Source organism: Rana temporaria, chromosome 1, assembly GCF_905171775.1.
Source record: "Rana temporaria chromosome 1, aRanTem1.1, whole genome shotgun sequence".
Taxonomy (NCBI): Eukaryota; Metazoa; Chordata; class Amphibia; order Anura; family Ranidae; genus Rana; species Rana temporaria.
The window spans coordinates 467,473,528-467,488,698 of record NC_053489.1 but is presented as its reverse complement, the minus strand read 5'-3'; the positions used below and the strand labels follow the sequence as shown (position 1 = coordinate 467,488,698).

Here is a 15,171-nt window from a genome sequence, read left to right as displayed (position 1 = left end):
CGGCGTAACGTATCTCAGATACGTTACGCTGCCGTAATTTAGGGCGCAAGTTCTGTATTCAGAAAGAACTTGCACCCTTAGTTACGGCGGCGCAACGTATCTGTGTCGGCGTAAGCCCGCATAATTCAAATGTGGATGATGTAGGTGTGTTTTATGTATATTAAATGTGACCCCGCGCATTTGACGTTTTTTACGAACGGCGTGTGCGTCGTTCGTGAAAAATTCCCAGTGCGCATGCTCGAAATTCCGCCGCAAATCGTCATTGCTTTCGACGTGAACGTAAATTACGTCCAGCCCTATTCGCGAACGACTTACGCAAACGACGTAAAATTTTCAAAACTCAACGCAGGAACGACGGCCATACTTAACATAGGATACACCTCATATAGCAGGGGTAACTATACGCCGAAAAAAGCCTAACGTAAACGATGTAAAAAAAAATCGCCGGCCGGACGTACATTTCTGAAACGGCGTATCTAGCTCATTTGCATATTCCTCACGTAAATCTATGGAAGAGCCACCTAGCGGCCAGTGTATATATGCAGCCTAAGATACGACGGTGTAAAACACTTACGCCGGTCGGATCTTAGAGAAATCTATGCGTAACTGATTCTATGAATCAGGCGCATAGATACGACCGTCCGGACTCAGAGATACGACGGCGTATCTGGAGATACGCCGTTGTATCTTCTCTCTGAATCTACCCCATAGTGTCTACAAAATAGGGGATAGATTTATGGCATTTTTTTTATTAGCAATGGCGGCGATCTGCGATTTTTATCATGAATGCGACACATCGGACACTTTTGACACTATTTTGGGACCATTGTCAATCATACAGCAAGCAGTGCTATAAAAATGCACTGATTACTGTGTAAATGACACTGACAGGGAAGGGGTTAAACACTAGGGGGCGATGAAGGTGTTAAGTGTGTCCTAGGGAGTGATTCTAACTGTGGGGGAGATGGGCTACAAGTGACATGACAGAGATCACTGTTCCCGATGACAGGCATGACAGTAGATCTCTGTCCTATCACTAGGCAGAACAGGGAAATGCCTTATTTACATAGACATCTCACCATTCTGCAGCTCCGTGACAGGATCGCGGGACACCAGCGGGCATCAAGTCCGCAGATCCCGCACGCGCCCACTAAGCCGCGATTTAAAGAGGACGTACCTGTATGCCAATTTGTGCAGCAGTGCCATTGTGCCGACGTATATCGTCGTCAGCTGGTCGGCATGCACTTAATGAGGGACAATATGTACTCTGATGAACATATATTTTTTACATAATAAATGCATCATAGAAAGTTAATAACACATTTTGAAACTGTAATATTTTTCTTGTTTTAGGAGATAAAGTTATTCCACTCTATCTTCCGCAGTGCAAAAAGTGCAGCTCTTGTCTTAATGAACAGAGTAATTATTGCTTAAAATCACAGTAAGTACTCAAAAAAAACAGCAAACTTGTATGTGTGTTATTGGAAAAGTTGAAATTTGCTGTTAAAAATGTTGCGGGTCAAAAAACATTGCTCTTTCTAAAAGAATCTGTGAAGAAGGGGTAAAGGAAAGATCACATGTGACAAACAAAAGGGGAAAGACTAAAAAAGAAAAGGAATTAAACCACTACATTTAAGAATTGGTTAGCTGCAAATGAAATGTTTTGTTTTTGGGTTTAATATTAACTTAAGGGGGAGTCGTTTTGAGATGGTAAACGCTCAGCCAGAAGTTTCAGACACTGGGATCATTCAGAATTAATTAACGGGTGTATTATAACTGCTGTTGACCTACTTCTGGCCTGCATTGACCTGTTTAAAACAGGTTTTACATTCTAATAAACTTGTATAGGAATGCCAAACTCCTTTAAAAGGAAAAAATCTAAAACTGTTTGTCAGTTATTGCAGTGATATTAGAAAGTCAGAAAGATCCAAAGGAAGTAGAGGCTGTATATAAAAATATCTAAATGATTAAAAACAACATACAAACACAAACCTTTTAGTAAAATGGATGCATACTTATTCACCTTTCTGAACATGTTACACAAATATTTAGGGCTAGATTCAGTAAGAGTTAGGCCCCGTACACACGACCGAGTTTCTCGGCAGAATTCAGCCAGAAACTCGGTTCAGAGCTGAATTCTGCCGAGAAACCCGGCCGTGTGTACACTTTCGGCCGAGGAAGCCGACGAGGACCTCGGCAAGGAAATAGAGAACATGTTCTCTATTTCCTCGTTGTTCTATGGGAGAACTCGGCCCGCCGAGCTCCTCGGCGGCTCCAGGACTGAACACGCCGAGGAACTCGATGTGTTTGGCACGTCGAGTTCCTCGGCCGTGTGTACGGGGCCTTACTCCGGCTGTTCTGTATCAGCATCGGTTGTACCTGTGACAAGCTTCTTGTAGACCCAGTCTGTAAGGATGTATGCAGCAGGTTGAATGATGACTTTAACAGACAGCTTACTCAATGAATAAAGACTCCAGAGGTGTTTTCCAATGCTTCTTTATGCTTCAAGATAACAAGGATATAAACATAGAGGCTTTTCCATAGTTAAATTTCCAATGAAGATACACAGCTCCCACACTCTGCAGACTTTTCAAGCAACTAAGACAAAATGGGTTTAGAGCAGGAAATGGTGGGTGGGAGCAACCAAACTAGCCAGAACAGCAGGGGGGTAAGGATCATACCAAATAACATAATAACATAACATGAAATAACTGCTAGACAGTAAAAGCTGCGTGACAGCACACTCCCCGCCTGGTATCGTGAGATACCACTATACTCTGTTTTCTTTACATATTATTAACATTGCATACAGTAACATGCTATCTAGCCTTCTCAAGTCTATAAGCTAGCTATATTAAAGGTCTTAAGTGGCTCCTTCACATAACACTGAATCACAATTTTTGGAAGCAGGCATTATTAGGACTGTCTCTGTGACTGGTCTCAGGAAGGTTTTCGAAGCCCCATCCTTAACGATCCTGACTTCCACACTTCGGACTCTTCCATCATCACTGGTGATGGCCTTTGTAATAAGTCCAACCGGCCACTGAATTCGGTGAACTTGCTGGTCTTTTAGCAGCACCAGGTCTCCTTCCTTTAAGTTAGGCTTCTGAGTTTGCCACTTTTTACGTCCTTGAAGAAGTGTGAGGTATTCCTTCCTCCATCTGTCCCAGAAACAATCTGCAAGGTATTGAGCGTATCTCCACTGACGTTTATATATGTCCTTTTCATCGAAGATACCCTTTGGCGCTGGAATCTGTCCAATCTTCCGGCTCAATAATGTAGCTGGAGTTAAGATAGTCAGAGATTCTGGGTCTGTAGATACGGCAGTCAATGGTCTTGAGTTGATTATTGGATTCAATTTGAATAGTGGGCTACTCTTTGAGACTGGTCTATTGCCTCTCAAGCATTTAATCTCTTCTGCAAAGACTTCTTCTCGCACAAGACGTATGACGAACAATTCTGCGTTATCGTACTCTAACGCATTGGGTGACTCCTTGCAAGTGTGCCATCCATGACAAGACGATGTCTGATTGAGCTTGCGGAAAGTCTGGGCAATATGTCTCAATCTTGTTATAGTCTTGACCAATCTTTTCCAAGAAGAGAAGCGTTCAAAGCGTCTCGCTTCCAAGTTTCTTCTTGAGCAGATGTTGGAACTCAATGTTATCACTTCAGGGCGGATTTCTGGATCAGTATCTTGATCCACCAGGTGGAAATCGATATCTTCCTTTGAGTTTGTAGAAGACTGGTCCGATAAAAACTTGGGTCCTGAAAACCAAATGGTTTGTGTAAGGACAACTGCTGACACTGACCTTGTTGCAATGTCTGCGGGATTCAAACCAGTCGGGACATAGTTCCATTGTTCAGGTCTACTGACTTTTCTTATTCGTTCTACTCTGTTAGCCACATACACATAGAACCTCCTTATGCTGTTGCATATGTAGCCAAGTATGACCTTGCTGTCGGTGTAGTACTTAACCTGATCAATTTCAGCGTCCATTTCATTTTGCAGGAATTCTGCAACTTCGACAGCTAGGGTTGCGCCACACAATTCTAATCTTGGAATAGTGTGAGCAGGTTTTGGAGCTAACTTGGCTCTTCCTAGTAGAAAACCGACATTGGATCTCCTGGAGGGATCTATGATCTTGAGATAAGCCACAGCCGCTATAGCCTCGGTAGATGCATCGCAAAAGACGTGAATCTCTTTCCTCAGACTTCTTGAAGTTGAAGTGGGTGAATAGCAGCGTGGGATATTAAGTTCTTTCAGTACTTTCATGAGTTTCTCCATTTCTCCCATTTAGGCAACAGGTCTGGTGCTGGTTCAGCGTGAAGGTTATCTAAAATCTTCTGCATAAATGCTAGAAAGTGCTCTTGCATCTCAGGTTTGTTACAGAGAGTCTTCTTAAGTGCAGCAAATCTGGTTAAAGCTTGTCCTCGATTGTTAGGGATAGTAAGCCTTGGTACTCGGAAGGGTACTGGAGTTACCCAACTGTTGGAATTGTCCTTGAAGAACTCTTCATCCATAATCTTGATGAACTCCTTGTCTTCGACTGAAGGGGCAATCTTGTTGTCATCGCAAGTAGTCTGGTACACTGAATCGCCAAGGTCCTTCTGAGAAGTGAGCTTGCAGTTTATACCTTGGAGTGCTTGATATGGAACTTCGTTTTTGAAATCAAGTCTTTCCTTCACATAATAATGCAATGGACATTTCATCGACCGGTAGGCAACATTGGTTTTGTAGGAAGCTACATCCAAGAGCTTGTGAGATTGGTCTAAACAGACTTCTCCTATTATCACCCATCCAAGATCAAGTTTCTGGGCCTGAGGAGCATCGTCTGGACCGTTACATAACTCTCTTATTTTATGGACTCTAGGAACGTCTCTCCCTAGTAATATCAAGATCCTAACATCCTTGTTAAGTGGTGGAATGTAGTCAGCAATGTGGCTTAAATGGGGGTAATGACGTGCAGCCTCTGGTGTGGGGATTTCTTCTCTGTTGTTCGGTAGCTGATCACATTCGATTAGAGTTGGAAGAGGAAACTCTATGTCCTCATATTCTGATGCCACTATGAAGCCATGGGCTCTTCTTCCAGAAGTATTGATCTTTCCTGCACATGTCTGCAAGGTATAGGACCAGGCCTCTCCATGAATGTTGAATAGGTCAAAGAATTCTGGACTGGCCAATGAGCGATTGCTCTGATCGTCGAGTATGGCATACATTTTTATGGAATTTTGTGGGCATCCTTCAGGAAAAACCCTTACAAGACATATCTTGCTACAAGACATATCTTGCTACAAGACTTGCTATGAAGCCCTTCTCCACATACCTCTGTACACCTTGTGGTTACGGGGTTGGCGTGTTGCTCAGTTCTCTCCCCGCCATCATCTGATGTAGGCTTGGGGTTGCTGCTGGGTGAAGGTTTCCTTTTGAACAGGTCTGAATGAAGAGCGTCCACATGTTTGGCACTGTTACACAGAGAACATCTGATGGCGATCTTACAGTCTCTTGCTAAATGATCGGAGGATGCACAACACTTGAAACAGATATTATGCTCTTTGAGAAATGACTTGCGTTCTTCAATAGGCTTATCCTTAAATGCACGGCATTTGGAGAGAGAATGTGGCGCATTATGGATAGGACACTGTTGATTGAGATTGCTTGCCTTAATGCCTGTAGCCAAGACGTTGGATGCTACCTCTGTCTTCCTCACGGCAATAGGATACTTTAAATCCTTGAACTTACTGTTGGTGGCAATACCCCTTGAGGTGGTTAAAGGAGTGGTGGTTGTATCTGGATAGAAGAAGCTTGGGTCATTCTTGGATTTTGCAACCTTCCGCACGAACTCTGCAAAATAAGAAAAGGGAGGGAAGGAAACATGATGTTCATACTTATATTTTGATCCTACACTAGTCCACTTTCCCTGAAGATAACTAGGCAACCTTGCTACAATAGGATTCACGCCCTGAGCAGTGTCTAAATAGCTAAGACCTGGTAAACTAGGATCTAGCTTAGCAATTTCAAGTTCATGAAGGAGGTCGCCTAACTCTCTAAGCTTATGATTGTCCTTAACAGAGATCTTAGGAAAGTCGTTTAGTCTCTGGAATAAGGCAGATTCAATGACTTCGGGACTCCCATAGTCTTGATCTAGACGTTCCCAGGCAGCATCAAGGCCTGCGTTAAAGTTATAGATGTAAACAGATTTAAGTCTCTTTACTTGTTCTGAAGATTGTCGCCCCGAATACTTTATTAGTAAATCGAGTTCTGCTTGAGGTTCAACGGGCAAGCTCTTGATTACCGCCTTAAATGTAGATCTCCAACTCCTGTAGTTCTCTGGGCGGTCATCAAATTTATACAGTCCAGTTGTGATCAATTCTTGTAAAGCCATACTCTTGCTGAGCTCCGTAGCGTTGATGCCTTCAGTTTTTATAGCCACCGGGGATACTGATGGTGCGCCGACTTGAGCCATGGTTGGTATCTGAAGTTGGCTGGTTGGTGGAGCGAAAGGTGTTGCAGATGGGTTCAATCTAGGTAAGGGTCTGATGTCTGAAGGTCTCTGAGCATTTGAAGTTGAAGAGAACTGTATCACAGGGGTCATAGAGTTCATCCTGTAGTCTTTTGCTGTACCCTTGTAATCTCTATTCGCATAGGGTTGCGGTGGCACGTGAGCCGCATAGGTTGACTCACTTGATTTTGTGACATGCGGTAGTTGCGGAGTGTCTCTGTTAGCAGGTGTGTCTAGTTGACCAGCTTGATTTTGTGACACGTTGCCTTCTGGTCCACATGCTGGATGATTATGAGAAAAATCTCCAACTGTAGGTGGGACTGTGATGTCGTGGTTCTGGCTTAAGACGAACTGTAGGGTCCTTTCAATGGGGTCTTGACAAGCAGCCAAGCTGGGACAAGCTGCTCCTTCTTCTTCCAATAGGGCTTGTTCCAAGACGAATAATTCCGCCAATGCTACTTCCTTTTCTTTACTCTTCTATAGGATTTCTAGCTGAGCCTCTAGCTGAGCCTCTGTTTCTGCTTGAATGCGTTTAGCTTCTGCTTTGATGGCTGCTTCTCTTTCAGAGCAGGCGGCTTGAACCTGGGCTGCTGCGACCTTCTGGCGAGCTTTGACTATTTGGTCGCTCAGCGTTGACCTTACAGAGCAGGACCGCAGTGACTTAGAAGAGGATTTATGATAGGAGCGGGCAGATCTAGAAGATTTTCCTGAGTGTCTGGAAGAAGCAGATTTACAGGATGTAGTTTCATGTAGCTGTGCTAATCTACCTTCTATCTGTGCCTTTGCTTCAAGATATGTGCTATGCCTCTGCTGGTCAGCAGAAGTAAAGTCCTTTAATTCCACTGCGGCTTCCTCCATGCTGGAATGTGACAATAGGGAATAGAACTTTCCAGAAAGTCTTTTATAATTCTCAAATGCCTTCTTAACCCTTGAGAGAGCAGTGTTCAATTGCTCAGGATTGTTGCTAGTTTCATTAGCGGTTTTTATACAACTTAAAGTCTTATGCCATAATGCAGTCAGGTTACTAGATGTTTCTTCCTTACTTTCTTCATAAACCTCTTTTGCCTTCAAGGATGGATGAGGGCCTCTAGCGGGACGAGCAGAATGAAGTAAGGAGTCTGCTTTATCTTGGTTAAATGCAGGTGACTGTGGGATCTCTGTCAGACATAATGACAAGTGCTGTAGTTTTGGTGTCTTGTTACAAATCTGCCAGAGCTGAGCTCTGTAGTGACTTCTGATATTAGGCAGATTGAACTGAGGAGCTAAATATTTGTGACATCTAGTGCTGCAACTGTTTCAGACTGAATGGCTCAGCTCACTATCACTTTATACAGGCAGGAATACACAGTTATTTCAGTAGATTCAGGTATTGGATTCACAACCAAAAACAGCTTGACAATGATAAATCCTAGGGACTTGATGAAGCTATGATACAGTCTTTGAGCAGTTCAAAAGGTACTTATTGCTCTCCAATAAAGGCAAAAGTCCCTGGCAGTGAACAGTTATGGAGCATTCAGTAGAAGGCTGGCTTCATACACAGAGTAATGCTTCCGGTGGCTGCAGCAGTGGCACACAGGCCTAACTCTCAGTGCACAGCCTGCAGATGGTATCCTGTGTTAGGATGTTTGTTCTTCACACACACATGTGGTTACTCACGTTTCTGAAGCTGCAGAGATAGCTGTGTGATGGATTCTTCTGGAAATTTACTGTTCTGTATCAGCATCGGTTGTACCTGTGACAAGCTTCTTGTAGACCCAGTCTGTAAGGATGTATGCAGCAGGTTGAATGGTGACTTTAACAGACAGCTTACTCAATGAATAAAGACTCCAGAGGTGTTTTCCAATGCTTCTTTATGCTTCAAGATAACAAAGATATGAACATAGAGGCTTTTCCATAGGTAAATTTCCAATGAAGATACACAGCTCCCACACTCTGCAGACTTTTCAAGCAACTAAGACAAAATGGGTTTAGAGCAGGAAATGGTGGGTGGGAGCAACCAAACTAGCCAGAACAGCAGGGGGGTAAGGATCATACCAAATAACATAATAACATAACATGAAATAACTGCTAGACAGTAAAAGCTGCGTGACAGCACACCGGCGTATCAGTCGATACGCCGTCGTAACTCTGAATTTACGCCGTCGTAAATTTAAGCGTATTCTGGAAACCAGATACGCTTAAATTAGGCTAAGATACGAGCGGCGTAAGTCTCTTACGCCATCGTATCTTAGGGTGCATATTTACTCTGGCCGCTAGGTGGCGCTTTCACCGCTTTCGGCGTAGAATATGCAAATTACCTAGATACGCCGATTCACAAACGTACGTGCGCCGGCGGTATTTTTTTACGTCGTTTGCGTAAGGCTTTTTCGGCGTAACGTTGCTCCTGCTTCTATGAGGCGCACGCAATGTTAAGTATGGACGTCGTTCCCGCTTCGATTTTATTATTTTTTACAATTTGTTTGCGTAAGTCGTTCGCGAATAGGGCTGGACGTAATTTACGTTCACATCGAAACCAATATGTCGTTGCGGCGTACTTGGGAGCAATGCACATTGGGATATGTACACGGACGGCGCATGCGCCGTTCGTAAAAAACGTCAATCACGTCAGGTCATCATACATTAACATAAAACACGCCCCCCTTCCACATTTGAATTAGGCGGGCTTACGCCAGCCCATTTACGCTACGCCGCCGCAACTTACGGAGCAAGTGCTTTGTGAATAATGCACTTGCCCGTCTAAGTTGCGGAGGCGTAGCGTAAATAACATATGCTACCCCCGCACAAAGATACGCTGCCCTTACTGAATCTAGCCCTTAGCGTGTAACATGTTCAGCATCAGACCCCTCTCACCTTGATCCCTCCATGTGACAGCGAGTCTGGGATCTTCTCCTGGCACTTGCTGTCACAATTCAAACAGAGCGTGGCTGCGCGTGGCTCCGCCCACATGGCCACATCAATAAACTACAAGTACCGACAGCCTTTGCCGCTATTGGCTTGTAATTCTCAATGAACTACAAGGGCACTGTTGAGTTGTCTAGGTAGTTTATTCAACTTCCTGTATGAGAAATTCTCCTGTTCTCTTTGTATTGCTAATTTTGCATGAAATTTCTGATTGGTGTTCCCGCCAGTCCCCTTGCTTTAATATTTAAAACTGACCACACTAAGCAGGCGAGAACACCATGGTCAGTTCTGTAGCTATGCTGGAAACTCAGTGTGCTCTCCTCCAATAATCAGATTTGTCCTGAGACGCCCCCGCTGCACAGCATGTCACTGGAAAGCTCAGTGTACTGCTGCCTTTCCTCCCCCAGCTCTTATGCAGCTGAGAATAGAGGGAATGTAATCACTTATAAAAATGGGAAACAAAGGTATTTATAATGTATTTTTTTTCAATCTATGCAAAAATGTTTTGCCTTTCATTTGTATTTTAAACTTAATGGGTTATTTTACAAGGTGAGGGTTTACAATCACTTTAAGTTTGTGGTGTGTTTTGGTACTTTTTAAAATTAGTGGGACTGAAATACACTAATGCGTGCAACATGAGATAATGTGCATTGCAGTAATGCACACATGATTTGGCCTTACAAGTCACTGCCTAAATCTGTTTTAATTTAAAGCTTAAAGTGGATGTAAACCCAATTTTTTTTTTGTTTTTTATTGTCACAATGTAGAGTATAAGATTTCCTATCATCTGTGCCCAATCTTGCCACACAGAGTTAATCCAGCTCTGAGAAATCCTCTTTTATTGGTTTACATCCACTTTAACTAAATTTAAAACAGAAATGTTATATTATGCAGCTTACCATTTGCGGAACATTCTGCAAACACGTCCAAAAATGTGAACTTTAAAGCAATCCCCTTCAAAGTAAATTCTCTCCAAATTTAAGTCTAATAAGCAAGGGATTGTCATACATAGTGCATGGCTTTTCTTTGTTTCTGTTATAAAATGTTGTAAATAAGTAAGTTTTCTCCTTCACTGACAGGCACTGATGAGGCTGTACTGACGGGCACTGATAAGGTGGCACTGATGGGCACAAATGAGGGACCACTGATGAGGTGGCACTGATGGGCACTGATGAGGAGGCACTAATATGCAGCACTGATAGGTGGAACTGATATGCAGCAGTGGTGGGCACTGATGAGTGAGACTGATGGGCACTGATGGGTGGTACTGATAGATGGCACTGAGGCAGTACTGATGGGCTCTCATTGGCATCTCTGATGAGCACTGATTGGCATCCCAATTGGGCATGGATTGGCATTCCAGGTGGGCACTTGTGAGCATCCCAGGTGGGCAATTGTGGGCATCCTGATGGGCACTGCTAATGGGGATTTACAGCACATACCCCCCCCCCCCCCTGTCAGGAGAACAGCATATCGACTCTTCTCTTCTCGTGCGACTAGAGGAAAGCCGGCACTTCCTGGTTACACTGTGATCATTTGTGATTGAACACAGTTATCATATGGTAAAGAGCCTATGTCGCAGGGTCTATATTATTAGAAATATTGGAAATGATTGGAAATGCGGTGTGTCAGAGCTTAGTCAGGATATTGGAACACCGCTCGGCTGTTAATGGGGACTGGCCAGATATCTGGAGGCCCCTTATTTTTGTGGAGCCCCCCTTAAAATCTGTACCAGACCCCTATCAAGGATAAGGCTCTGGTATATATTTTCAGGGGGAATTCAATTTTTCTATCGTGTTTGATTGTTTTTTTTTTTTTTTGCACAGCAGCATTGGCTGCATGAATGACTTCCTGCTTCAGTTTCATACAGGCAATTAGGCCAAATCAATTTGACGCATGCGCAGGATTTCGGTCCGCTGTTTAGACGTACTAACCAGCGGACATGTCCGACAGACAGGTTTCCAGCGGACAAGTTTCTAAGCATGCTAAGAAACTTTTGTCCGCTGGAAACCTGTCCGCTAGGCCGTACACACTGGACCAGTTTCATCGGACATGTTCGGTCGTGTGTACGGGGCCTAACAGAAACAATGAAAAACAAACCATATCAAAATGTTGCTCGCCCACCATCATACAGAATTATAGTGGGTGTAAACCCACTCTCATCCTTTTTAAACTATTGCCATAGTGCTGATCTATAAGGATATAAATGCCTCCTGCATGTATCCTTACCTGTCAAATGTCTCCCCTCTGTTTGTAGTAAGAACTGAAAAACTGCAGATTCTGTGGGTCGGTCTGTTGTCTGTTTGTCCGTTTATCTCACCGAAAAAAGAAAAGAGGATTGCTCAGAGCTGGATTAACTCTTTATGGCAAGACTGGGCACAGATCATAGGAAATCTAAGGCCCCGTACACACGGTCGGACAAAACCGATGAGAATGGTCCGATGGACCGTTTTCATCGGTTCACCTCTGAAGTGGCCTGACGGCCTGATTTGCGTACACACCATCAGTTCAAAATCCGATCGGGTCAGAACGCGGTGACGTCAAACACACAACATGCTGAATAAAACAAAGTTCAAAGCTTCCAAGCATGCGTCGACTTGATTCTGAGCATGCGCGGGTTTTGAACCGATGCTTTTCTGTACTAACCATTGGTTTGGTCCGATGGGGCAGCGGTCCATCGGTTCGGTTTTGAAGCAAGTTTTAAAATTTTGGACCGAAGGAAAACAGATCGATAGCCTATACACACGGTCGGTTTGGTCCGATGAAAATGAACTTCGGTTCATTCTCATCGGACCAAACTGACCGTGTGTACGGGGCCTAATACTCTACATTGTGACAGCAAAAAAACTAAATTTGGGTCTCTGTGGTCCAAATGGTGACATTTCACCTCAGCTCCTGTCCTGGTACTGTCCAGTGACAAAGGAGTCTCCAAAAGAAATATGGATAGCAATAAAAAGACCTTGGTAGAGAAGTAGAATAATACCGTATTTATCGGCGTATAACGCGCATCCTAACTTTGAGAGGGAAGTTTCAGGAAAAAACTTTCCACAGCCCCCTGCGTATAACACGCAGGCACTGTTTACCCTCTATTTTCACGGTTAAAAAGTGAGTGTTATACGCCAATAAATACAGTACTTTAGAGTTCCTTACAAATTGTATTGCTATCTCTGCCCCATAGGAGAAAGGAACAATGTTGGTGCCACTACAGGAAGTGACAAGTGGCCTTAGACAGTAACAAACACTTGAAAGGGTTTTTATTCTTACATACTGCACCCAAAACTGCAAACAAATGTTTTAGCTAGAGTGAATCTTTAACTGTCTAAAAGTTAATTCTGTGGGTAAAGTATAAAACCCCCTTGCACTTGTAAATGAGAAATTGTTTATGACCCTTTGTTTTCTATATCATTTTAAATACAGCTTCAATGAACCACAGACTGTACTGCTTGACAAGACATCAAGGTTTTCATGCAAGGGAAAGGTTGTGGATCATTTTGTATGGACCAGCACCTTTTCAGAATATATTGTAATGCCTGCTGGGGCTGTTGCGAAGATTGATGACAGAGCACCCATGGAGAAGGCCTGTCTTTTTGGATGTGGTTTCCCCACTGGATATGGAGCAGCCGTCAATACTGCCAAGGTAAAAATGTATCAATGTTTAGTTGCAACACATCCACCACGCCTCTCCTCTCTCTACCCACTACCTTCTATACAGAGAAATCCCCCTCAGACATGTCTCCCCCATTAGTGCGATGTGTGCTTTGATCACATCGGCTCCTACTCCACCGATTCGATCCCCGGAGAAGTCTCAGCACACCCCGCACACTGCTGCCACTGCACCCCGCCACCGAGCTTGCCTCCATTGTTCTTGCTCTGCTTGTAGCTGTCCTCGTCTCCCCAGTCTGCTCTAAGACTCCCGGCCAATCGGGTCTCAGCAGCTGCTTCCTGATTGGCTGGGAGAAGAAACAGAAAGTCAATAGCAAATATTAATTTGCTATTGTAACACAACTGGGTGGGCTCAGGGCACAGTGCTCTGCACCCTGAGACCACCCTTTTTTGAAGCCAATTAGAGCCTCTAAACATGTGCTTAAAAAAAATCCTGTCACGTACCTGGTAGGAGTCTGAAATGACGAGGTCGGCCTACCTTGTATCTCCAGCCCAAGCCCCACTGGAGGTGAAACAGGTGGTGGCTAGGGTCAGGAGGAACACGAGTGTCTGTAAGTGTTGCATTCAGAACTTGTAGGTTGCAGGCTTGGAGGTGCAGGCAGAGCATCCGGTAAGGGGCTGGACCCAGGGAAGCTGAGAGGATGGACAACGTTGACCCAAGCAGGAGACAGGAGCAAGGTCACAGGGATAGCCAGGTTTAGTAACAGGCAGGCATTGAGGTAATCAAGGTATAAGCAGAAGCAAGGTCAGATGGGAAGCCAGGATCAGGAACCAGTAATCAGAGTAATTAGAGTCCAAAAGCAGGGTCGTGGAAAGCCCAAAGTTCAGCAACAGGAATCAAGCCAGGTTTAACAGGGTTCAGAATATCAGGACACAGCTGAAGACCAGTCAGCACTTGTCAGAAGTCAGAACATCCTTTAAATAGGCCGTCTGGCGCTAATTGTGCCTGAGTGTGCGCTCCTGTGCGTGCACGCAGTACAATGCGCAGGCGCATGCACATTGGCGCATATGGGAATCTGCAGTTGCCCGTAAGTGTGTGCACGTGCATGTGTGCTCGCCAGACGCATTCTAACAGTCCTCTTACAACCCCATTGAAATCCATGTGTCCAGTGCCCTACATGTAGATTAGGGGCCGGGCACATGGATTGGGGAAGCGGTGCCCCTGTTGTACACTGTTTTTCTGTTAAATGCATTAGGTGTACTCCTTTCTTTAAATAAATACAAATTATTTAGGTTAACATTTATTGTTAAAGTTAGGGCTAAGATTAGGAATGCGGATGAATGCCTAAATATTTACCTGTTTTGCGAGAGCCGAACATAATGTATACTGTAATAGAGGTATTACAACCGCTATTATAGATGACAGTTTCCCATTGTCAATAGTCGTTAAAGAGGTTCTAGTGGCAGCCCATCCATTAGGGGTGCCATCCCCTCTATCTACGGCCGCCTCCCCCTATATGAATAAATATGATTCATTCATAACATGAGCTCTAGCCATGGCCGCTGCGGCCACCCCCTATTCATGCGTTCAGCCCCTTTTAGGACGCCGGGCGCGTAGGTGGGTTTTTCTTTTTCTTTTTTAAACACCTGATTAGAGCCAGAGGCTCTAATAGGCTTCAAAATAGGATGTGCTCATGGCACAGAGCATTGCGCCAGCAGCCCACCCAGGTATTACAACAGCAAAATAATATTCGCTATTGAAACACTGATTCTTAATCCAGCCAATCAGAAGCAGGTCTGAGACTGCGTTTGCCCATGGAGAGCATGGGAAGCCGCCGCCGAAGCCCCGGAGAAGCGCTGCCAACACATAGATGGGGAAAGTGCTCCAGACCCGACCGACCGGGGGGTGAGGGGATGGGGGGTGCTACTCTCTGCTGCCCCCCAAAAAGAATTATCGCCGGCCGTCACTGCTAAATGCAGAAGGTTTTTACCTGAATACAGTCTGCATTCAGGAAAAAAATATTTTTTGTGCTGCTCTCCTTCCAGCCCTCCCCCCCCTTATACTTACCTGAGCCAGATGTCAATCCAGTGTTGCTCTGTTGCTCCTCACTGGCTCAGACACAACAGCGGGAGCCATGCATGAGTGCCTCCATGGCAAGTGGTTTGC

General features: G+C 44.5%; 1 protein-coding gene across 1 annotated transcript in view; it reads left to right on the top strand.

Annotated features, from left to right (window-relative positions):
- LOC120917228 (alcohol dehydrogenase 1-like) overlaps positions 1 to 15,171 on the top strand; it is a 53,692-nt gene that overhangs the window by 16,585 nt on the left and 21,936 nt on the right. The window contains exons 4-5 of the mRNA XM_040328366.1: positions 1,354 to 1,441; positions 12,819 to 13,038. Coding sequence (XP_040184300.1) covers positions 1,354 to 1,441; positions 12,819 to 13,038 — 308 coding nt within the window. The remainder of the gene's footprint in view (positions 1 to 1,353; positions 1,442 to 12,818; positions 13,039 to 15,171) is intronic.